General features: G+C 41.6%; 1 protein-coding gene across 1 annotated transcript; it reads left to right on the forward strand.

Moving 5' to 3' along the window:
* The first annotated feature begins 1,350 nt into the window (after positions 1-1,350).
* Positions 1,351-26,749, forward strand: LOC113025220 (stromelysin-3-like). The gene is made up of 8 exons (XM_026172741.2): positions 1,351-1,790; positions 11,432-11,697; positions 16,779-16,922; positions 21,113-21,246; positions 21,333-21,547; positions 21,668-21,872; positions 22,502-22,762; positions 22,868-26,749. The coding sequence occupies exons 1-8, from the start codon at positions 1,686-1,688 to the stop codon at positions 22,993-22,995; spliced, it is 1,458 nt and encodes a 485-aa protein (XP_026028526.1). The 5' UTR covers positions 1,351-1,685; the 3' UTR covers positions 22,996-26,749.

The following is a 26,749-nucleotide window of genomic DNA, read 5'->3' on the forward strand; positions in this document are numbered from 1 at the left end:
TGCCAAGAGGTGTTAGGGTCTGGGGAATTTACGCAAATTTGCGCAGGGCTAGTAAATCTAGTAGTAGGGACTTGCACCAGCGGAAAAAAAAGGCTCAGTAATTCTAGTGTTAAACTCCAACCAAACAGTAATTAGACAATGTCCTCACTCTTTTAAACCGAACACAATCAAATGTCAGTGCATGCGTTGGTGCATGATGAACTGTTTCTGTAAATGTGCAATTAGCAGTCAGACATTTCCAGTCCTGTAACTATGAGACAGTCTTATATTATTAGCCTACAGTGTCCCTTTCAGACAGTACACCTATATCCATAAAATGAGTCACAGATGCATCAAAGTTAGATGAGCAACACAAAGGGAAACCTGGACGGGAGACAGACATTTTCCACTCACCAGCAGTGCTGCAGGTAATTCAGTCTGCTGCAGGAAGATTTGTGATGAACAGATGGCTTGAACAGCAAATATGTTCCAGTCCTTAAAACATTTTTTTTCTTTGATCTAATCAGCTGTTTCTTAACAAATTACTTGTTTGAAACAATCTTGAATCTTGAATATAATTTCCTTGTAGTTAAGTACAGTAGTTTTGATTTAATTCACCATTAAACCCCAGAAATATATTGAAATGTCAATGCTATTTCTAGTTTAAAGCAACTGTTAAATACGTGATTATAACAACTTAAACCAGGTTATGGTAAGATTTAAGAATTTAAGGTGCACCCTCTTTAAGTAAATAGTCAAATCTGAAGGATTTAAATGATTATTAAATTGAGATCCTGGATATTTGTTTTACAATAATAAAATGAATCCATAAATCCTCAAAAGACATTTTTTCCGCGATGAAAAAAATCGTAGCGAGATATATACTTGCAAACAAGAGAAATGGTTCATGTCACTGATTTCCGTTTGTTAGTTTTACTGCTCAGATTTGGGAGAACATGCATTTGAAACATATTTGGAACGCACATTTATTCGTTAAACTTTTTGCAGAAAGGAATAAAGTTTTGAACATGTGCAAACATCTGAGCTATTATAGACCAATGGTTCATAATTTTAAGGGAATGCATTGCTGGTGTGAATACGTGACACACGCACATTTGCTCCTACTAAAAGACCGAACAGTTACGTCCTCCTCTGGACCAAAAGAAGGCAGACAAGTAAATCATAACCATATGCGTGTTGTGTCTGAAAAGCATTAAGGAAGAAGCTGAAAAAATATCTGAGAGTAATAAAGAATGTCTTTACATAAGTGATTTCCACCAAAAGCGGGAGAAATCGCACATTTTCCCAGAGAAAATCCAAAAGAACGAAGGATTAGACATTTCTGACGCACAGGTTTCCCTTCTTTCTGAATCTACAGTCTGAGTGCTACGGAAGAGGACTGGGGCGACCGGAGAGAGGAACAAATGAGCGTTTTTTGGATTTTGTTTTTCTTCCAGAATTCAGAAAACAAACAAACCCAAATCCAAAAGACCTCCCAGTGGTCCTTATACTCGCTTTGATTTACAGACTACAGCAGTTTGCGAAACCCACGAGTTGCACCGCTGGGAGTGTAAGGGGTTAAATCACGTGTGTAGTAAACCTGTTACCTGAGTAGGACAAAGACACCGGGGCCGACATTCATTCACTCCATCCACGCAGTTCCTGCGTCCGCTCTGTTGCAAGGTCGCCGTCACAGCGTTGAAAAGATGCTGCGAGGTGCCGTGTTTTACGGCAGCATCCTGCCTTTGTACCTTTTCCTCTGCGTCTGTTCTCTGCCGGTACACGACCACAGGACCGCCAAGCAGCTGCAGGTGAGTCAAAGCGTAAATGCACTTTTCAGAGATCCTTATGAATGGGAAAGTGTTCACATATGCAATGGTGAACAAACATCCAGTAATACAGAAGATGACATGAATAAATGAATTAAACATGTTAAAGTTACCTGATATTTCTAATGTGTGTGTGTGTTCAAAACTGTGCTGCATGTGTCGTCGCATCCACTCATTTTAGGGATGCTGCTGTAAGTTCCTTTGTTGTTCTGCATACCTTAATGTTTCTGCATGCGCTGCCCTTAAAGACATAAATGTTCTCACTGAAAGCTGTTGATGGTTGAACAGCTGAGATTTGTGAGATGTGAACTATCATGAGTTTCTGTCACAACTGACTCAGGGAACTATGATTTTCATAGTTATAGCATCTTCAGATTACCAGTGTGGTGTTTCTGTTTTGGAATAACACGGTCGGTCCTGTTTGTGAAGGATTAAAAAAAGAAAGAAAAAAAAGAAGAAGTTTTATTGTTGTTACTGTGTACTGTACCCTGGAGGGTGCCAGAGCTGCTTTCCGGTGAGTGAGAGTCAGATTATGCAGGCAGAGGCACGCACCTGGTAACTCCGGTGCAAACGCTACTTATTTGCTGACTCAGGGGAAAAACCGCAGATAACTACTTAAAGACAGAAACACGAGGTAAACAGGCAGTGTGCAGCAGAGTAACACCACCAAGACTTGTTTGTAAGCTTTAAGTGTCCACAGACAGGAACCCTGGCAAAAAGGACCCTGTGCAGCTGTCTGGCATTCCTATTTATTCCTTGAGTCCAGTGACTAATCATAATAGCTGAAGCAGACCTGCTGCTTGTGACAGATTCATGTTACTAACAAACAATCAGTCCCTGGCATTCTTTTGTGTGGGAGGCTTCCTTCTGGACTGTCAATGATGAATTAATCAGTTTATCTGCAGGTTAAGCAGCAGAACCATTAAGTCAAATACTAGCATTTTATACAAACCCTGTTACCCAGAAAAGGTGCTGTTGCTCATAACAGTCAAGGCAAAAGCTCAACTTTAAAAATAATGAAAAGTTTTTTTAAAGATGTTTTTTTTTAGTCACAGTTTATGAAAGTAGATTAATATACCAAAATCCACTTTAGTGATACTTATAATTGCAGTTTCTGTGTAGTTCCCTGACTATCCAACGTAACATCTTATGCTCTAATATTCTTTGTTATGATCATGTAAACACATTAGTTTACATGTGTTTGAGTCTGGTTAACGAAAAAAGGTCTTCATTCAAATGTATACAGTTACAGTTAAGTGCAAGTATTTTTGGAGACTGACACAATTGTTAAAAATCCACATTAAAATAGCAACCAACCATCAGCAATCATTGCTGTTAGTAAGTGTTTAGCTGCTTCAACACTGAAGAACATGTCTTCAGGTTTAGACAGAAAGACAAACTCTCCACATTATGTTCAAATCTTCTGTTTATGAGGAACATCTAATCAGAAGAAAACTGATTAAAGTGAAATAAAAGAATAAAAGTTTGAGACAGAATAGCTACACAAATGCCTTGTATACCGGTATATGATGTCTGAGAATAAAAATGAGGTAAAAGTTGAGCAGAATAGGTCATCTGAATCCTTCAAACATGTACTTTTTCACAATATGAAAACCTGGAGACGACAAAGACAGCTCTGTGGTTCATACTCCTCTAACAATGATGTAAAACGCAACACACAGGAAATCTCTGTGTTTTTAACTGCAGAAACTTAGCTTGTTCAGACGCGTCAGACCAGAGTGTGCATCTATAAAAACAAGCAATATTGTTGTCCATTTTATGCACTGCATAATCTTAAGTTGGCTGTACTATCACGTTGTTTTCACTCACATATTTTAAGAGGCAGTTTAAGTGGGATAATCATGCTGTTTGGCTTGTGGCCTTTGAAGCCATGTCTTGTTTGGGCCTCTTGACATGTTTTAGAGGTCTTTCACCAAAAAGTTCAGAAGATGTTAGAATGTTAGAAGCTGAAAGGACAAAAGAAAACAAGAAAACATAGTTTTAAATGTAAATTTAGCTTTAAACTTATGAATTAAATTAATTTTTTCCCTCCATTACTCTGTACTCTAGATTTATTTGAGATTTTCAAGTAACCTCGACCAGAACCGAAATGATTTGATTTGTTGACTGTTAAAAATGGACTTGTTAATTGTTTCCTTGGTGAGAGAGGTGCGCTATTTTGGTTAGTCAAAACAAGACATTTGAACACATCAATTTGGACTCTTGGAAAAAATAAGAAAAGCTTTTGCTGAGCTGGGTATACACTGGATGGAGCTTATAAAGTAGCTAAAACTAAGTCTAACTTCAAGAACTGGAAAAAGTTGCTCATTGTATTACAGTACCTCTCATTTTAGACACTTCTAGTATTTTTGCTACTCATGATAATATATCATCTGGATAATATATTATAATGGTATTTTGAATGCAAGACATAGAGAAGTAGTTTTATTTTGGTATTGAGCCAATCACAGACCCAAATACTTTCACTGCTGGAGACACTGTTTCTATAATCACACTTATGCACTTTTATCTGGAAACTGTTTTCAAATGAAATCACTCTGCCCTACATCCTCAATTATGGATGGGGACTTTTATCAAAGGAAATCGGCAGGGTCTGCGTGATACGCTCATAAATTTCCACCCTGAACAAAGGAGTTTGGGACCGATAAAATCTAATCAAAAAGCAAACTGTATGCCTGCTTGATTGTTTCCAAACGTCTGAGTTTTTCCCTGTCCACACATGGCCAAAAGAGTGATCTAAAACAGTGTGGGATGAGGACAAAAGGTTAAAATCTGCTGAAGTTTGTTAAGGTCTATTTTACAAGAGCATCCAATATACAGACAACAGAGATTTGCAAGTACATGGGGGGGGAATAAAAACAACAAATGACTGGTTTAATGACAGGCTCTGTGTAGTGAGCCAGGAAAGTCCAATAAAAAAAAAACTATCCAAAAAAGCACGGATCACACAGGAGAAACAAGCACGATGGAGGCATGTGAGGGAAGTGCATCAAAAAATGAGGGAAAAGACATGCACTAAATAGACACCGGGGAGAGAGGGGTAATAGGGCAACAATCAGGTCAATCAGACAGAAATATGTAATAATCAAAATAGTTTTAAAATAATACAGGAAGTAACCTAAAAAGGATTTGAGAAAAAGGCAGACGCAGGCACACAGAAAGAACAGAAGAGGGGAAAACCTTCAAAAACACAAAGGACAGAGAAAACTAACCATTCATATTGGAAACCACAACACACAGAAACTGCAATGTTTTCAAAGGTTCCTATGGAAAAGCTGATGTTATCTGGAGTATGATGGGGCTTGTTGACTGAAGGTTTACTGATAGATGTTTACCTTGGAGAAGCAGCCTCTCATCTCTATTCATGCTAATACCCTTCATCCTGCAAACATTCCCCACACTTAGCACAGTCAGCTCTCTGTGTGCAAAACACTTACAGCCTGCTGATATTCAGGACTTTTTGTAGTTAAATATTTACCCTGGAGAAATTTCTCCCACTATGTGCATCATTTATCTAAAGTTTGGCTACTTTTTATCTGCCAAGGGATATCTGTGGGATATCTCACAGCATGTGTTTAAAAGGGAGTTGAATCAAGTCCTGCTTGTTTTTTGTGTCACTGTAAAAATGATCATTCTCGCTAATGTTTAGATTACCACCCTTAACAACCTCCCATAAAACACCCCCGGTATTATAGTGCAGGTGACCTGATGTCATGACTGAAGAGGGAATTTCCAGACATCTGCTCACTGTGTGTGATGCAGCTTTTTGTAGCTTTGATGAACACATTTTCATCTGTGTGTGTGCACATTTTTTCTGTGTGCAGGTTCATACTTGCACATATACGTGTAGTTGCATGTTTGAACATCGTCCACAAAGAGTCCTCAGTGTAACCACCTATTAGATAAAACTATAATGCTCCTTTCTGCAGATGTTCCCAGCAGTACACATGGCTTGTATCTCAGGCACACTGATTTGGGAAGCAGGAATCACACTATCCTGTGCGGACATGTTGGCTCCATCGGCAGGATTCCCAAGCATACACAATGCTTTCTTTTAGTGGCATGTGACTCTGTGTTATGCCTTTTAAGCAAACCTGTACTCATTGCCAACATACTTACAGAACAAACTATAGTTTTGTCACTCAACTCATCCTAAATTGAACGATCTGCTAGCTCCGCATGGCTCTGGCTTCAGCATTGTTCAAACTGTTAAGCCTGGGGTGCCAAACTCATTTTAAGAGTTTAAAGCATTTTAAGCAGGCCGGACCAGTGAAAATCCCCTTTTTGTCAGTATAAAGAAGTTACATATTTAACTTTTTTTCTACATGATGAAGAAAAAGCTGCTGTGACAAGGAAAGAAACTGTGACCATGACTCTTTGGACTTAAATGTAAGAAATAAATGTGTAAAATTTCAGAAAAAGTTTTGGTTGCTCATTGTTTAGATTGTCCCGTTTGTTTGTTTTTTGTAGTTGTAAAAAGCTGAAATTTCTATAGTAGAAAATAGAAAATAGAAACTTTTCAGTTTTTCACAAAATTACAGAGGTTTTATTAGTAGACACATAGCTAAGCATTTTTCTAATTTGCTGAAATTTGTGAAAACTGAAATTTCTTGGGTATTGAATGGAACAAAATAGGCTTTCTCGTCAAAGGGCATCTTTTGGGAAAAAAACAAAACTGTGGCCAACAACACTACACAACGATAGACTGATGTGCGAATAAGGCATGAGGTAAAAATGACTGAATTCCAAATAGGGGTAGTGAATCCTTATCTTCAGTTACTGATCACGTTACATTTTAGTATATTAGTAATGGAAGACATGATTGCAGTCTTCAACTGTTGTTCCACTTCCCACAGTTTCAGTGGATTGAACTACTGTAAAAAATTGCCTGTCAGATTAAAATTATGATGTATGAACCTATAGCAGGAAAGCCCTAGCAGCCATTAATCTGTTAGCAAAGACAAACACAAATGCTATTTGTTGTGCAAAGCAAATAGGGACATTCTGATTTATAAGACAAAGGGTCAGTTTAAGAATTAAGTTCAGTCAACCTCCGTCATGTTAGTAAGTGCTCTCCACCCAGTGTAAGGTGGAATTAAATGGTCTCTATTTTATTGAATGGCCTTTATAAGTTTAAAATCAAATAGCACAATTAAAGCTTCAAAGTTTTTGAATGTATAGTAAACGGATTAAGACCTGACATTTGATGTTGATGATTAACAGCTTTGCTTGCTGTGAGTGAGCCTCAAAAACCAAAAACACCAAGGTCTTTTGTAAAGTAAAGGTCTAAAGCAGTGGCGGTGGTTCAGCACTGCTGAACAAAGCTGAACTGCTGTTCAATTCAAGATTCATACTTTTATACTTGGACTCTGCTAGAGTACCAAAAAGCAATATAGATCAATGTAGCTTCAGAATTGACAGGGAAAGTATGTGAGTCTATCTTTCCATCCATTTTCTAACTTAAGCAGAGAAGTCCATACCTCCCCATCCCCAGCCACGTCCTCCAGCTCTTCCGGGGTAGCACTGAGCCATTCCCAAGTCAGCTAAGACGTATTTCTCTCCAATGCATCCTATTACATCCTGGAACACCTCACCCAGGAGGCGTCCTTGTCAGATCCGCGAACCACTTCAACTGGCTCCTTGTTATGTGGAGAAACAGTAGCTCTCTGACTTAAGTCCTCACCCTGTCACTAAGAGAGAGGCCAGCCAAACTTCAGAGAAGGCTCATTTATGCAGCTTGCATCTGCAGTTTCATTCTTTCAGTCACTACCCACAGCTCACGACTATAGGTGAGCGCGGGGACAGATTGACTGGTATAGTAACAGCTTCTCTAAGTATCTGCAATTGATATAATCCACCTGCCAATCTCCCACTCTCTTCTCACCTTGCTTGTGAAATACATAAATTCCTCCACTTGAGGCAGGCACTCATCCCTGATCCGGAGTGAGCACTCCACCCTTTCACAGTTGAGGGACATGGCCTACACAGGGAGACGAGGAGCCGGATTTAAATGCAAGCATGTCAGAAGAAGTGAAAAACAAGTGAAAACGTAAAACGAGCAGCATCTGGCTGCATTTCAGGGATATTGGGTGTCTGATCGTCTAAATGAGTTGTACAGTGCTTGAAGAAATTTATAATTCTTGACTTGTTTGATCTGTTGCTCACCGCAAACAAGCACAAGCTGAAATGTTGGACTTTTAACTGTATTTTCATAAGTTTTGCAGCTTTTCCTACTGACAAAAACCTCCCTTATGGCCATTCATGCCACACAACGTAATTAAGCAATAAACAATTAACCTGTTGAACCCCAATGCTCCCGGTACTGGAGGCGTACAGTACATCCCATTAAACATCTGGTTTAATGGGATGTACTGTAAGATGTGTTTTTAAATATAGACATGTGTGGTATCCACAGAAACATCAGAATCTCAGCTAAAAGCTCACAAAGTAATTTCAACAACCACTAAACAGCTGAAACGGCAAATGATTAAAAAGCAAGTAAGCGCAAGATGTAAACACAATGCGTGGATTCCCACCGTTCACCTGATATACATGGACATACCTTTGGTGCTGAAAGCAAACACCTCACAGAATTTCAAACTGCAGGTTTCATCACTCCGATCAAAATTTACTGAACCAGCAGCAAAAGTAGACCAAAAGTACACTTCACGTGAAAAACTGAATTGCCTCTTACTTTGACTTTCATCCTTTCATTAATAATAGCAATTTTCTGCCTTATTCGCAATTTTACACATTTATTTATTACATTTTATGTCCAGAGTCTTGCTGACAGATCTCTTTCCTTGTCACAGCAGCGTAAACTACACATGGCAGCATATTAGCACAGCTAACTGTCTTCTCAGTGAAAAACAGGCCACTCAGCAACTCTGAAACTGAACTGTACCAACAATCATAGGCTGGCCTGGGCCAACTTACATCCCTCACATCAGACAACAAAAACCAACACAAGTGAGCCAGCAGCTGACGTCAGCATGTAATGAAGGAGTGTGACAGACGCCCAGCGCAGCAACTTATGACACTTCAAACATCATATGGATAACTGAGCTGAAGCTCATACACTGATGCCCTTGGTGGCTGGAGCTCAGGAGGTTCATCTCGTAAGGCTGATGGTTTGATCTCTGGCTGCTCCAGTCTGCATTCCAAATATCCTTGAGAAAAATACTAACTACAAATTCCAAAAGGTTGATTCTGGACGTAACGTTTTCAGTTTGAGAAACGTTTCGTCACTCATCCAAGTGACTTCTTCAGTCTGAACTGACTGCAGGTTTCCCCAACCTTATAAACAGTACATTTGCATATTGACTGAAACCAGCCCACTGAATGAACAATGGCCTGTGAGGTCAGTTCCTTGATCATTAATATGCAAATTGTCATGACTATTGATCAAAAACCACTGATCAAAGCCAAAGACCATTGATCACTGATCAATGGCTCAATGGCTATGAGTACCATTCACAGAGAGTTGGGGAATTGGCTGCAATCACAGCATTTTAAGGCTATGTCCACACTAGCCCGAATAGATTTGAAAAGGGCGTTTTCGTCTCAAAACGCTCCGTGTCCACACTAGCGTTTTCAGTCGTTTTCACAGAGTTGTGCATCCACATTGAAACGGCCGAAAACGTTTACGTTGCAGTACTGCGCATGCTTGAAGCGCAGGAAGATTCGGCCTGCCTCATTTCTGTCTGCCGTTTATTTACTTTCCGGCTCTTTGAAATGTCGCAGCAAAATGTTGAGGAAAAGCACCGAGTTTTTTAAATGGACTAACAATGAGGTGTTGTTGTTGCTGCAAGTAACACAAAAGTACAAAGTGAGAATTAAAGAATTTCAAGAAAAGCTATCTGAAACATGTACAAACTGATATTAATCTTTAATAGTGCTGTCAAAATTGAGAGCAAACAAAACAACTGCTGTATAATGTCCTCAGCTATCTTTGTTTAATTGGTCACATGACTAAAATGCATCATCGTTTTCAGAAGTCTCCGTTTTCGCTGTCCACACTGCAACGCGAAAGCACCGTCTTCAAATGTATTCAAATGTATTTGTTTTCAAGAGCGTTTTCAAAACGCTGTGTTTTTCTTCGGGGAAAACGCTGTCTCAGTGTAGACGGGAGGCCAAAACGGAGAGAAAATGATGCGTTTTCAAACGAAAATGCATTAGTGTGGACGTAGCCTAAGATGGTGAAAGATGGACCCTTAGGCCCCCTCCTCGATTCAGAGATGGTATTTCCCTTTTCACGTAAATGGCCTCCTTGACTCTGCGCTCAAACCAGCGTTCCTCCCTGTCCAGGATGTGTACATCCTCATCATTGAAAGTGTCCACTGGCCTGTAGGTGTAAATAGACTGCGGAGTCCTGGCTTGACGAGTTAGCTCTTCTGTGTTGTGCCATCAGCTTCGCCAGAGGTTGTTTGGTTTACTGATGTAAAAATCCTGGCAATCCTCCTGGCACTTAACAGCGTACACTATGTTACTCTGTTTGTGTCGGGGGACTCGATCCTAGGGGGTGGACCAATTTTTGGTGCAGCATGTTTTGAGGTTTAAAAGCCACAGAGACACGGTGTTTAGACTGTTCAACTGTAACAACTGTTCCGATACTCCTGACACATAAGGGATCACTAAGGGTTTTCACTTAGGCAGCAGTTGTCCTTCTCTCCTGGATCGGCTGGAGCTTTCTTTAGATGCCTTACCAGTTTTGACAAATGCCCAGCTGGGATAACCACATTTACTCAGGGCCTTCTGGATGTGATGTTCTTCTGCTTCCCTGGCTGCTGTGTCTGGGGATGGTGTTCGCTTTGTGTTGTAGCGTCCTGAGGACACCCAGTTTGTGCTCCAGTGGATGAGAGTTAGACCATAAATACTGATTCGTATGCGTAGGTTTCCGGTACACATGAACTTTTAACTGTCCCTCATTACTGATGGAAATCTCACAGTCTAAGAAGGCTAACCTGCCACTTTTCATATCTCCCCTGGTGAATTTGATCTGTTGGTCCACCGAGTTAATGCGATCCGTGAATTGTGGTACATCATGAGATTTGATTTTTTCCATCTTAAAATGCTGTATTTGCAGCCATTCCTCAACTCTCTGTGAATGGTACTCATAGCCATTTATCAATAGTCTTTGATCAGTGATCAATGGTCTATGGCTTTGATCAGTGGTTGTTGATCAATCAACCTTTTGGGATTTACTTACCTGGATGTTTGAGCATGCATTGAGACACTAACTCCAAATTGCACTCTGATGCATCTACTGGAGTATGAATATGTGTGAATGTTAGACAGGAAGCACTTAAGCATAGAAAGACGTGCTTGTATAATGGGTGAATGCACCCATCACAAAATGAAGCATTTTGTATAAAGAAGGTACTTTGAATTCTCCAGGAGGGTGTGAACGTTATGAACGTTATGTCATCAGCATCAGTATTTTGTGATGATTTACTTTCAAAGAAGTGTGTATGAAGTCAAAAGCCAAGGATAATCTGGAATTTACCAGTAGAAAGGTGGCAGAAATGGTACATAGCCAACATTACATCTTTATGTATCTATTAAAACTAAAAAGTACTCTGACTCTGTTTTCTTTCTCCCAGAGATGGAGCAACAGTCATGCCGGTCTGAAGAAGAGGCCAAGTCATGAACAGGACACACTAAATGAAGAGTACGATTTCAAGTCCCCAAATGACACAGATTTGTGGAATCGTCCTCGCTGTGGAGTCCCAGATTATCCTACCTTAACGCAGCTCAGCACGACATACAACAATGTGAAAAAGAGGAGGGACACCCTGAGTAGACAGCAGCGCAGGAAGCGATTTGCGCTCTATGGCAGGCGATGGGAGAAGACAGACTTAACTTACAAGTAAGAAACACTAAAAAGTCTCTAAATACAGTGACTTGTTTGTTTGTTTTGCTGATGAGTTACATGGCTGCCTATATGACCATAATTTGCAGGAGTGGAACACAAAGCTGATGGTTTTAGTTTAGTATGGGGATCTAATGAAACAAATCTGTTTGTTTAGTTTCACATTAAGACTTTGTTTTTAGTTTTCATTTGTCAAAAGAACTGGCAGCTATCTTATAAATGGTGGAAGCACTGGAACGTTAAGCTTAGCAAATTTATTACATCACCAACCAGTATGAGGTTTATGCCATAACTGCCCTAAATGTACAGTATTGGCAATTACCATAATAACTTGTTATGTTTCTATAGAATAGAATAGAATAATCCTATAATTGTTCCACAAGGTGAAATTTGAGTGTAACAGTAGCAAGAAAGACACATATACAACAAACAGTACACAAGACAAAGAACAGAAACACACACAATTTTTACATATTTACATCAAAGACAAAGCATCTATAATGGTTTATCCACGAATAATCACAAGCTCTTTAATCAGAATAATATTTTTATTGCTAAGAAATGTATTTTATTGATGAATTTTCAAATTTACTGTTTGAAAAATGGGCCACAAACCAGTTCACTCTTAATATCACTCCCAAGTGCTGGTGGCCAACAAGGTGCTGGTGGCCAACAAGGTGCTGGTGGCCAACAAGGTGCTGGTGGCCAACAAGGTGCTGGTGGCCAACAAGGTGCTGGTGGCCAACAAGGTGCTGGTGGCCAAAGACAAACATAGAGGAAAGGAAGAAGGCATGTTATGAGGCAGCACAAGAGAAAGAAAGGCAGGAATGGAGTGTGGAGGTGAGAGTAGGGACTCTTAATGTAGGGACTGGTAAAAGAAGACAACTGAAGAGAAGGTAGGTCTTTTTATATAAGATACAGTTTCTTAAGCTATTCAATTTTTTGTTTAAACCTGAATTTACCTATTTATGACAGCTCTTTGTAGTCTTAAAGAAGTGTGGTGCTTGTACAGATTTACTAGTGCCTGTGTTTGAGCAGGGTACCACTTCATAATTGCAAAATAAAGAACAAGGGTACTAATAAAAGGAACTTGAACTTGACGTACAAGTCATCAAAGTTGGGGGTGGTGGACTAACTACCAAGTTATTCCCCAGAAAAACATGCATGCCTCCTCCTCCTTGAATCGCTACCTTATCGTGGTGGAGGGGTTTGTGTGTCCCAGGGATCCCAGGGGCTATGTTGTCTGGGGGCTTTTGCCCCCTGGTAGGGTCTCCCATGGCAAACTGGTCCTGGGTGAGGGACCAGACAAAGAGCGATTCAGAAGACCCCCATGAAAAGAATATCGAGGGAACAGTTCACCCTGCCCGGGATAGGGTTACCGGGGCCCCGCCCTGGAGCCAGGCCCGGGGAGGGTGCCCGAGGGCGAGCGTCTGGTGGCCGGGCCTTAGTCCATGGGGCCCGGCCGGGCACAGCCCGAAGAGGAGACATGGGCCCATCCTCCCGCAGGCCCACCACCCGCAGGAGGCGCCATAGGGGTCGGGTGCATTGTGAGCTGGGTGGCGGCCAGGAGCGGAGGCCCTGGCGGACCGACCCCCGGCTGCCAAGACTGGCAATAGGGACATGGAATGTCACCTCTCTGGTGGGGAAGGAGCCTGAGTTGGTGCGTGAGGTTGAGAGGTACCGGCTAGATATAGTTGGGCTCACCTCTACGCATTGTCTGGGCTCTGGAACCAGTCTCCTGGAGAGGGGCTGGACTCTGTCTCAGTCTGGAGTTGCCCCTGGTGAGAGGCGGCGGGCTGGGGTGGGTATTCTTATATCCCCTCGGCTTGCTGCCGGTACGTTGGGGTTTTTCCCGGTGGACGAGAGGGTTTGTTCCCTGCGCCTTAGGGTCGGGGAACGGGTCCTGACTGTCATCTGCGCTTATGCGCCGAGTGGCAGTTCGGAGTACCCAGCCTTCTTAGAGTCCCTGGGGGGGGTGCTGGAAGGTGCTCCACCTGGAGACTCTGTTGTCCTGCTGGGAGACTTCAATGCTCACGTGGGTAACGACAGCGAGACCTGGAGGGGCGTGATTGGGAGGAACGGCCTCCCTGATCTGAACCCGAGCGGTGCTTTGTTATTGGACTTCTGTGCTAATCACAGTTTGGCCATAACGAACACCCTGTTCGAACATAAGAGTGTCCATAAGTGCACGTGGCACCAGGATGCTCTAGGCCGTAGGTCGATGATCGATTTTGTAATCGTATCACCAGACCTGCGACCATATGTTCTGGACACTCGGGTAAAGAGAGGGGCTGAGCTGTCAACTGATCACCACCTGGTGGTGAGTTGGATCAGGTGGCGGGGGAGGACGCTGGACAGACCTGGTGCACCTAAACGCGTAGTGAGGGTGTGCTGGGAACGTCTAGCAGAGGCCCCAGTCCGCGAGATCTTCAATGCACACCTCCGGCAGAGCTTCAACAGCATTCCGAGGGAGACTGGGGACATTGAGTCCGAATGGACCATGTTCAGCGTCTCCATTGCCGAAGCTGCTGCATTGAGCTGCGGCCGCAAGGTGGTTGGTGCCTGCCGTGGTGGTAATCCCCGAACCAAATGGTGGACACCAGAGGTGAAGGGAGCCACCAGGCTGAAGAAGGAGGCCTATCGGGCTTGGTTAGCCTGTGGGACTCCGGAGGCAGCCGACAGGTATCGACAGGCCAAGCGGAATGCGGCTCGGGCAGTGGCTGAAGCAAAAACTCGGGTGTGGGAGGAGTTCGGAGAGGCCATGGAAAAAGACTTTCGGACTGCCTCGAAGAGATTCTGGCAAACCGTCAGGCGTCTCAGGAGGGGAAAGCGGTGCTCTACCTGCACTGTGTATAGTGCTGGCGGAGCGCTGTTGACGTCGACTGAGAAAATTGTCGGGCGGTGGAAGGAATACTTCGAGGACCTCCTTAATCCCACTGACACGTCTTCCGGGGAGGAAGCAGAGTCTGGGGATGAGGGGTGTGACCCACCGATTTCCGGGGGCGAGGTCACAGAGGCAGTTAAACAACTCCTTGGTGGCAGAGCCCCTGGTGTCGATGAGGTCCGCCCCGAGTTCCTGAAGGCTCTGGACGTTGTAGGGCTGTCTTGGTTGACACGTCTCTGCAATGTTGCGTGGAGATCAGGGGCAGTACCTGTGGACTGGCAGACCGGGGTGGTGGTCCCCATCTTCAAGAAGGGGGACCGGAGGGTGTGTTCCAACTACAGGGGGATCACACTCCTCAGCCTCCCCGGGAAAGTCTATGCCAGGGTGCTGGAGAGGAGGGTTCGTCCGCTAGTCGAACCTCGGATACAGGAGGAACAATGCGGTTTTCGTCCTGGTCGCGGAACACTGGACCAGCTCTTTGTCCTCTCGAGGATACTTGAGGGTGCATGGGAGTTTGCCCAACCAGTCTACATGTGTTTTGTGGACCTGGAGAAGGCATTCGACCGTGTCCCTCGGGGCGTCCTGTGGGAGGTGTTGCGCGAGTATGGGGTGTCTGGCCCATTGCTACGGGCCATTCAATCCCTATACAACCGTTGCAAGAGCTTGGTTCGCATTGCCGGCAATAAGTCGGACTCGTTCCCGGTGGGTGATGGGCTCCGCCAAGGCTGCCCTTTGTCTCCGGTTCTGTTCATAATTTTTATGGACAGGATTTCTAGGCGCAGCCAAGTGGCGGAGGGCTTTCGCTTTGGTGGCCTCAGAATCTCATCTCTGATTTTTGCGGATGATGTGGTTCTGTTGGCTTCATCGGGTGAGGGCCTCCAGCTCGCACTGGAGCGGTTCGCAGCCGAGTGTAACGCAGCGGGAATGAGGATCAGCACCTCCAAATCTGAGGCCATGGTTCTCAGCCGGAAAAGGGTGGAGTGCCCACTCCGGGTCGGGGATGAGTTCCTGCCCCAAGTGGAGGAGTTCAAGTATCTCGGGGTCTTGTTCGCGAGTGATGGGAGAAGGGAGCTGGAGATCGACAGACGGATTGGGGCTGCGGCTGCAGTAATGCGGACGCTGCACCGGTCAGTCGTGGTGAAGAGGGAGCTGAGTGTAAAAGCGAAGCTCTCAATTTACCGGTCGATCTACGTCCCTACCCTCACCTATGGCCACGAGCTGTGGGTAGTGACCGAAAGAACGAGATCGCGGATACAAGCGGCGGAAATGAGCTTCCTCCGAAGGGTGGCTGGCCTCTCCCTTAGAGATAGGGTGAGAAGTTCGGCCATCCGGGAGGGGCTTAGAGTAGAGCAGCTGCTGCTCCACATCGAAAGGAGCCAGCTGAGGTGGTTCGGGCATCTGGCAAGGATGCCCCCTGGGCGCCTCCTGGGCGAGGTGTTCCAGGCATGTCCCACCGGGAGGAGGCCCCGGGGCAGACCCAGGACACGCTGGAGAGATTATATCTCTCGGCTGGCCTGGGAACGCCTTGGTATTCCCCCGGACAAGCTGGAGGAGGTGGCTGGGGAGAGGGAGGTCTGGACCTCTTTGCTTAGGCTGCTACCCCCGCGACCCGACCTCGGATAAGCGGATGAAGATGGATGGATGGATGGAACATGCATGCCTTTAATTGGTATTGCTAACAGAAACAAAGCTCTACTCTATTGCCCAAATACACAAAACTGACACAGAAGGACCAAAAGCAGAAGCTTAGCAACAGAATTCACCACAGCCGATCCTTCTCACTGCCTAACCAGAATCAAAAGAAGCTCCTCCCTAGTCTTCAGGTGCTAGTTAAGCACTGAAACTCATAAGCCTGGAAAAAGCAACCAAAATGGCCTTGAATGTATTCCCAAGACCACTGCTTTAACCACTTTGGACACCACAATTAAAAATAAATAAATAAATAAAAACCCAACAGACTCCTAAGGGAATCCACTTAGGCCTACCAGGGACAGAACACCAGCAATCATATGCAAATCAAAAATAGACAGAGACGAGCCAAAGGCAGCGATGCTGATTAATACTATTGATCCACATGGATTTGGACCAGTTTCTTTCCAAGAGTTTAAGAAGTCTAGCATACCACATGCACATATATATTAAATTTATGTTAAAGCTTGATAAAACATGATATTAATGTGTTTGTGCCAACCAGGATCATACGTTTTCCCTGGCAGATGAGTGAGGACAAAGTGCGGAGTGTTTTCCAGAAGGCGTTTGGTGTGTGGGGTGCTGTTACTCCTCTCAGGTTCAGTGAAGTAACCAGTGAGAATGCTGACATCATCATTGATTTCAACAGGTGAGAAATGTCCACCAGTGAGCAACACAACACTGGCATTTAAGAATAAAAATTCAGCTAAACTGAGACATTGATTTACCTAAGACAACAACCCGAGGACAGTTTGCTTTTTCACTCATTTATTCAACAAAAATATTGACAGGAATAAAAAATAAATACAGAGCAATCCTCGAAACCATTCCAGATCCCCCCAGTTGCAAGATACTAAATGCTTTCTTGCATGCTTTACCTATTTCAAATCCACTTGCAAATTTTCAGTGAGTTTCAAATCTGAGCTTTGACTAGGGCATTTCATGAACCTCAACTTCAACTTTTCTAACTTTTCCCTGATGTAATGGCTTGTGTGATTAGGTACGATTATCCTGTTCAAGCTCAGCTTCAGATTTTTTTGATATATACTGTCAATAATGTGAAGATGGAAGACGAGATACAGCAGAAATAAAGCTGTGATAAAGGAACTCTGTGATTTGTTGTTTCTTGGCCAAATTCTAGATGAGCCATCTTAAGCATGTGTGTCGAATGAAGCAGCTCCAAGTATTCAGATTTAAATATTTGTATAGATGAAATCTTGACCATTAACAATGTGTACAGTAATCACACATGATGTGTTTGCACTTTTCTTCATGTTCTAGTCCTTTAAAACCCCCAAATCGTAATCAGCATTAAGCAGTTTCAGAATTGCGATAAACAACAAAACTAGTGCATCACTATTTAGATATCAAATCACTTAAACTCTGGCCTGCCCAGATGTAGCTGTGGTGTGGAGCGGTGAGCACACATGCTAGTCTAAGCAGACAGTAGACACAGGCACACCTCCAGAGCAACTGCAAGGTAAGAAGCTAGCTGGTACAATTCAACAAAAAGCAAGAAACTAAGTAACCTATGTTTTTACCAAAAGTTCATTTGCCTTAAGATTTTTTAAAATCATACTTCCTAAACAAATGCTGACATGTTCAGGCAGAGGCTTAGCAAGAGGGTTTTCTTTATTTTATCCCTCAAAAATTTCAAAAATGACAAAATTCAAAAACATAATTAGCAGGCCCATAAAAGAGGTCAACTAAATATAAATCTACAAAAAGTAATTTCCAGAAACTTAAGTTGTATCTCACTTTGTTTGTTTAACTCACAAACTGGCCTAATTATAAAGAGGGTAGCTTTTATAATGGTTTGGCCAAACCATTTACACACAATAGGGGGAAAACAAAAATACACACTAATATTAACTAAGCACAGAATAACCCAAGTAAACCTAAAACACCCCTGCTCCTGGTAAGCCCATGGTTGGTCCTGCTGAGCAGGCATTTTGTTCCCAGAGTCCTCAGCCACGCCTTTTGCCCAGACAGGAAACAGCCATCGCCCAAACCCAGGTAACTCAAAGAAAGAAACATAATTAATATAACAAAACATTTTTAGAAAAACCCCACAATGCCACTATGTGTGCGCCTCATAATATCAGTGTTAGGTTTAAATAAAATGATTAATGAATTATATTAATGAAGAAAACTGCAAAACAAACTAATAAAGTGAACAAATGGACTGATTTACCCATGTGTGGCTGATGCCATCACATTCACAAAGGGTTAAAATGGGAATGTCTATAATTTGGATTTTAATTGCAGGACATTTTATTAAAGCAATTTATCAAGAGCAAAGCATCAATTAATAACAATCACGAAATAATATTGAAATTGGCAGAATTATACTTTTCTAATTAACCAACTCTGAGCTAATGCTGACCTTGTTTTAATCCTTGTGAGGGAGGAGGTTAGGGGGAATGAGCGTGCCTTGAGCACTGATGCCCTTATCTCTTCCATGTAGGTATGACCCATTAGGAGACACATCAACGGGAAACAAGTTAAATCCAAATCCTTTTGAATTAATATTCTAACATGGTAAAAAGGAGCAGAGAAAAAGCCAAAATAAATACAAAAACAGTTTGCAGGTTCACAGTCCAGCAGTCGATCCCTCTGGGGTCTCTGCTGGAATCTTCAACATCTTAGGTCCGATCTTCTGAACTGCTCATCATGCAGAAGACAAAGGGAAGAACCCTGTATCACTTTTTCACCTCACCCCTCTCTCTGACTTTTCCAGATATATTATTTAAAGCAACTTTAAAAATCACTTCATTATTTTTCTTTTCTATGCAGTACTTAATTTGTCAATAATTCCAGCACATATGAATGTTCAGTCACACATGAATATGCTTCATTTCATGCCTTATTTAAGTTATGGTATTTCTCTTCAATTACATTTCTCTTACTTTATCTTATTCAGAATCATGTATTATTATGGGTTGGCAGCACATTTCTTATCTTTCACGTTTTTCCAGACACACATAAATCTTAGGCATTTTCCAAACACACACAGACACTAAGCTGCCAAGGTCAAACCTGGATCATGTCTGTGCAGACACAATCTGGACATTAGAATAGTTTTCATTAATCAAACTTATATATGGATTATATCTTTAGTTAGGAATAAAGATGATTTACTATTAGCAAATACGGATAAGGTCTGTTATAGCACTCTTTATCAGTTCAAACATAAAAGACCTTTTACTCTCTGGCACTAGCACCAATGGTGAACAATGGGCTGTGAGGTCAGTTTCTGGATCATAGTCCAGTGTTTGCCAGTGGTGCTGGTTTCAGTCATTATTTAAATGTACAGTTTAAAAGGTTGGGGAAACCTGCAGTCAGCTGAGACTAGATGTCACTTGGATGAGGGATGAAACATTTCTCCAACCAAAAACGCTACGCCCAGATGAACAGAATCAACTTTTTTTTAAAGACCCAGGCACAAATCTTAGGCATGACTCCTGCTGTCATAGTAAACCAGGAAACACTAAACCAGATGTCTCCCAGCCAAGACTGAGAGAGGATTATGGAACAAATGCAACATAGGACTTGTTTGGTGGGATTTTTAATAGCATGCCTCTGGCTACATATTGTATCAAATCAGAAGAGTCATTTGGCATCAGATTCATGATACTTACAATGTCATAACAGCTCTCTTCTTTTTCAGCGTCCTGCCACACTTCACTTTGTCAGCAATTCAAGTTCTAACTTGTGTACATGTTACTTTCATGAGTCATTTTTAGAACTACTGCTATATTGTGTTTAATATTATGTACTCAGTTAAAATCTATCACGCGACCATTTTTGTATAACATACTTTGTACACATTAAAATAGGCTAGCCACTAGTTTACTGGGTGCAGCGTAGAATTGCATCATGTGCCTAATATGTAGCTTATTGACATACTTTAATGTCAAAGCATGTCCTACATAGTTTTCTTACAGAAACGTTGGTCCACTGAAATTTCAACTAGTCAACAAGTCCACATAAAGAGTCGTTTGACCATTGTATCATTTCTTCTAGCTAAATAATGCAATCCAAGTATAATTCTACAAGCAGACATTCCCTTTAATAGCTACTCACTTTTTTGGCATATTTAATTATACCAGTCATGTCCTACTGTAAAAGTAAGATAAATATTTAATTTTGTTCTTACACATGTCTTCATGCCTCGCAGTCCTGAACATGATGACTCAATAACTGAAACCAGTCCATTTAGCATTTACCAATATCACTAAAAGCAAACTAATTTAGGACACAAGCAGTTCTCATTATTACCATATGACAACAAAATGAACCTTTTCAGGGATTGGCAATGCATTAAATGTTGTGCTTCAAAATATTTTTGTGGATGAGCACTGCCGTTCAGCAGTTGGGTGAACCCTAACCATTAAAAATGAATGCCTAACCCTGACCCTAAACCTAACCATAACCTGATTGTAACCCTGACACTAAAACCACATTTTGAGCCTCAAAAAGGCCTTCAAACTGGTGAGGACCGGTGAGTGTGTCCTCACAAGTGACTGTTGGTTCTCACAAGTATAGTAGAATGCACACACACACACACACACACACACACACACACACACACACACACACACACACACACACACACACACACACACACACAGGAAGATTGTTGATTTATGTATCTGCACAACACTGCCAATTGGATGTGTATAAGGGTCACTGAATGATGTGTATTATTTAGAACTAATACTTAGAATTAAGAGTTGCACTGTACTCAATTTGCAACATGCTTAGCATAGAGAAAGAGCATCAAAAGAATGATATGTGGTAGGTTTACCTCGTCCTCTAAAAGAAGTAATTGTGTAGGTACTGGCATGGGGACAACTTACCATTCGATGGTCCAGGAGGAATCCTTGCTCACGCCTATTTCCCCCAGACACAGAGAGAGGGAGAAGTCCACTTTGACTACGATGAGCACTGGACAGTGGGCAATAATGCTGGTAAGTACATTTGAAAAGCTTTGAGCTGATTGGAACCAAAAATAACTACTCTCAGTTTGACTGCCCTCCTCTGTTTGCTTTTTTAGGCACAGACCTCCTCCAAGTGGCAGCTCATGAGTTTGGCCACGTTTTGGGCCTGCAGCACTCCCTTGAGCCCGATGCTGTGATGTGCCCATTCTATAGTGACGCTTACCCTCTGCAGCTGAGTGAGGATGACAAAAGGGGCATTCAGTATCTGTACGGATCCCCTCGGCATGCGCCACCTGTGATGACAGAGACCAATGAGATTGAGACTGAACTGGTGAGGCCCTTGAAAATACATGTATTTACTTAGAAAAATATAAGCCATTCTGTATTTTGCTGCTTTGCATGATAGTTAATAGACAAAAATATTCAGACTAAGTTTGTTGCTGTGTTCCAGCCAAATGCTTGCAAAACAAACTTTGATGCTGTATCCATGATCAGGGGAGAGCTCTTCTTCTTTAAGTCTCAATATATTTGGCGAATACGTGATGGGCAGCTACAAGCTGGCTATCCAGCTTTATCATCACGCCACTGGAAAGGAATTCCAGAACACATTGATGCTGCGTTTGAAGACAAGTCTGGCAACATCTGGTTCTTCCAAGGTACAGACGCGAACTAGACAGTTTTTTTCTGGGGGACACATTAAACAAGTATTTTCCACAAAATATCCTTTGTTCCTCAAAACTAGTCAAGCAAAAGTGATTTTGATAACTTTAATGATATGTAGGGATTGCTAATTAGGAAGCTGAAAGTTAAAGTTGTTAGGCAGTCAGAATGTAAAGAAAACAGCTATCAATGACTTTGCCAATGTAGTTTACCTTAAAGGAAGATAGAGATGGACTGTAAAATTCTTAACTGCCACGTGGAAGTTAAAATAGTGAGTGAAAGGGAGTGAAGTCTTTATAAAATGTGTGTCTGGTGAGTTCAGTTAAGGGAGAAAGAAACTCAGGAGCCAATCAGTGATGAGAAAGTGAAGAGAGGAAATGAGGTAAATCTGGGGAAACGTGGGAACATGAGGAAAAAGGTTAAATAAAATAATAATCTTCACAGTGACACACGAGTTTATGGTAGAAATATGTAGCCTTGAATGTTGTTGTTACATGGTTGTTCTTTTTCACAAGGATGTGCTTTGCATGTATTCAGCTGGGATGATTTCTAGAAACAACATCCTGGTGACTTATTAATTGTAATTAATTAATTATATTAATTAATTTTAATTATTACTTATCAGGTGACAGCTACTGGGTTTTTGATGCTGAAAGGAAGATAACAGGGCCAGATTCAGTGAGACGGCTGGGTCTTCCTGTAACAGACATTGAAGCAGCTTTGAAGTGGGAAGAGGACCATACTGAGAAAGTCTACTTCTTCAAGTCGAGTTACTACTGGTCCTTCAATATTCAGGATAATCGAATTAATGACTTACACCCTCGCAGCATTTACGAGTGGAGGGGAATGCCCAGCCACATCGATGGAGCCTTTTTGGACAGATATGGTGAGGAGTGTAATCTCTGCCTCTGACTTAGTGACTTGTACGTCTAGAGAAAGTTTTAACATGTACGTCTGGAGTTCACTGTTGCATTCTTTTGCCCTTTGACAGGCTATGCCAATTTCCTGAGTGGAATGCACTACTGGAAGTTTGACCCTGTGGCACTGAAGGTACTGGAAGGCTACCCCCGGAGCATCGGCATGGATTTCTTTGGCTGCTCTGCCTCTCTGTCCAAATAAGTTACATCTGCATTACTTTTACAGATCATTTTTTCTGTTAAATTTCCCATACAAAACACTCAAGATGTTTTGGCTATATTCAATCTGATAGATTTCATGAATTTGACTCTAAAGGAAGTGTCTTTATTTGCCTTTTGCAGAGCCAGAAATGTTTCTGTCAGTGTCAGAATACAATCTGGAGAAAGCTAGTTAAAATTGTTAGTGTCAGTTCAATAAAAACTTCAGATCCAAGCTTATATCCCCCCATCTCAGCTGACTGCAGGCTTCCCCAACCTTATAAACAGTACGTTTGCATAATGACTAAAACTGGCACCAGTGGCTAACAATGGGCTGTGAGGTCAGTTTCATGGTCATTATTATGCAAATTGGCATGATGTTTTGGGAAAATGCATCTCAGCTGTTCCGATACTCGTGACACATAAGGGTTCACTAAGGGTTTTTGCTTAGGCAGAAGTTGTCTGTCTTCTCTCCTGGATCGGCTGGAGCTTTCTTTAAGCACCTTCCCAGCTTTGACAAATGTCCAGCTGAGATAACCACATTTACTCAGGGCCTTCTTGATGTCATGTTCTTCTGTTTCCCAGGCCCGTCTTTGTAAATGGTATCATGGCTATTGATCAATGATGAAAGAAGTCACTTGGAAGATGAACAAAACTCCCACTGAAAATTCTACATCCAGATAAACAGAATTAACTTTCTGGAACTGCTTAAAATGATAACTCATAGTACTCATGCACTGAGTATTCAAAACCCACACACTCATAAACTGTTCTTTTGAGTGTTTGAATAGTTTTAATTAAGGGATTAAGGCAAACACTTTCTTACATTAGTCTGGCATTATTGATGAGTTGCGTCAGTGGTAGAAACAAACAAACAACAACAATAAAAAAAATGTGTAGTTTTGATTTGATTGAAATTTTCAAACTCACTTTCAAGGATTCGGAGTTATTTACACGCTTTAAAAATATTTAAGAGTATTCTCCTGTTGTGTTAGCTGTTCATTAACCATACACACCTACTGGAGCCACCGACTATATTGTTTGTTGGCTTACAACCACAGATTGCATCTAAAAATGATAGATGTAGCTTCCTGGTTTGAAGAGGGAAGTCAGTGTGGATGTGCCTGAATCCTAAATTCTACTCCAATGTTCAGCAGGGAGCAACTCCTCTGCTTGCAGAGCCTTATTTTTGCCATTTGATAGCAACAGTGGAGACAGATAGGAAAGCAAAGAGAGAGAGGGTGGAAGACATGCAGCAAAGAGTCCCAGGTCAGATTCACTGTATTCTGGTCATGTGGTATATATGTGTATATCTGACCATGTATGTTTAGGGGTGGCTACATCTCGGGAGGTAGAGCAGGTAATCTACTAATTGGAAAAGTGGTTATAAGAAGTGGTTATAGCTGTGCTAATAGAATAGCTCTACAGATGGCAGGTTCAAGTATCTCACCAAATGCTGCATGGATTGTACAGAGGACTGGCCGCTACAAGTTGTGATATGTTTTTTTTAAAAATAAATTTTTCTCTGAGTAGAATAAAAAATGAATAAAAATGTAAAAGGTTTTCCTAAGTAGTAACTTCAACCACAGTTTAGTTCTGAGAAAAATTGCTTAAATAAATTCCCCCTCAGCTGTCCCCAAATGTGTGTTGTCATTGTCTATATAAACATGTACAAATCCAGTTTTACAGAACTGTGGACACTGTGAAAAATGTAAATAAAAACAGAGAATTATGATTTGCAAATATCAAATACATTTGCAAATAAACCCAGAAATTATTCAAAGTAGAAGATACAAAACATGGTTAAACTGAGAAAATGTACCATTTTAAGAAATAGGTATTTTTAATGGGAGCAACACATCTCAGAAAACTTAGGGGCATAATTACATCTGTGTAGTGTCCCTTCCTCTTTTCACTACATTCTGTAAATGTGTGGGAGCTGAGGAGAGCGGAACGTGGTCCCGTTCTTGTCTCATGGAGGATTATAGCTGCTCAGCAGTCCTGGGTCTTCTTTGCCATATACTTCATGATGCTCCCAATGTTCTCAGTTGGTGAAAAGCCTGGACTGCAGGCATGTCAGTTCAACATCTGCACTCTTCTACCACGATGCTGCTGAAACAGGTACTGTATGTGGTTCAGCATTTTCTTACTGAAACATGCAAGGCCTTCCCTGAAAAACACGTAATCTTGGTGGAGCACACGTTACTCTAAAACCTTGATATGTCTTTCAGGATTGATAAAGCATTTCCAGCTGTGCAAGATGCCAATTTCATAGGCACTGATACATATCTAGACCATCAGATATGCAGGCTTTCAACTGAGTGCTGATAAAAAGCTTGATATTCCTCCTTCCTCTTTAGTTCAGAGGACATGTTTCCAAAAACGTATTTCAAAGTGTTCTGAATTTTTTCACTTTACCTCAGTCCATTTTATCTTAGCTTTGGTACATTAGGGTCACGTTCACATATGATTCCTTCTTCGCACAACAGATAATTAACTTACTGAAAATGATGAGATATTCAAAGTTTTTCACTGACAATATCTATTCTGAAATTGTTCCACAACTTGAAGACTTTTTTTTTGTAGATAGACGAACCTCTGACCATGTTTACTTGCAGCTCCAAGATGCTTCTTTTACACTCAGTCATGTTTCTAACCTGTTGCCAATTAACCCAGCTATTTTTTTTTAAACCACTTACTTTTCCAGCGTTTTGTTGCCTGTCCCACCCTTTTGAGACATGTTTTTGGCATCAAACTCAAAATGAGCCAACCTTCTTACAGAGGTACATTTTCTGAGTTTAAAGGGCTGATATGTCCTATATTGTATTGCAAATAAAAATATGGGTTTGTAAGATGTATAAATCATTACTTTCTGTTTTATTTAGATTTAACACAATATACTTACCTTTTGGAATTGGCTTTGTACATACATGTGTGTGGCTGGCCCTGTGAAACTGGGTTAGTGGTTTTACTGCTTCACTCTCCTTTGACCTCATCCACGGGCCATTTAGCCCCTCGGAAAACGATCTGCAAGTCATTTCTTTAAAAGAAAAATCAGGACCAGCCAGGAAATGATGCATTACTATAATAATGTAATTGTTCACAAAAGCAATTTCTAGCCTTTTATTCAGCTTCAGCAGAGGTAAACTGTTGTTCTGGCGCTGGCCTGATGTGAGAAACGATTGGTTTGCTTTTGCATTGTGTGGCACTGACAGCCTGTGTTGCAAATCCAGTTTATCCATTTTATTTTTTTATAACTAAACTAAATAGTATCCAGAATAAATGAAGCTTTGTGGTTAATCTTAAATTTTTAAGGTGCTACTTAAGGTTCTGTAGACAAGACAGACACATGCCTCACATCTGCTCTTTTCAGTGTTAAGGTTGTCTGCTGATTCCTCAGAAAACCACTGAGTGAAATTTTTAAAAACATAAACAAAGGTAAACAAAACAAAAAGTCTCTGTGATATAAACTGTGGTTCACTTACAGTAATGCATATTTTTTATGGACATTACATATTTTAGTTTGTATTCAGTACTGTTTGATATTTTTTGTAATAAACAGTGCAGGACACTGAGGATTGCAATGATTTGTAAAATACACTGGTGTGCTTGCAAAAAACAGCGGTCCATCATAGCATGGACAGTTAGCTGTAATTTTAATCATTGCAAATGTGCCTTTTATATAAACTCTCTGTTTACCATTATATTCAGGGGTATTTCATGTGAATAAACCAGTTCTGTATTTACACAAAAACAAA

The sequence above is a fragment of the Astatotilapia calliptera genome, chromosome 7 (genome assembly GCF_964374335.1).
Source record: "Astatotilapia calliptera chromosome 7, fAstCal68.1, whole genome shotgun sequence".
Taxonomy (NCBI): Eukaryota; Metazoa; Chordata; class Actinopteri; order Cichliformes; family Cichlidae; genus Astatotilapia; species Astatotilapia calliptera.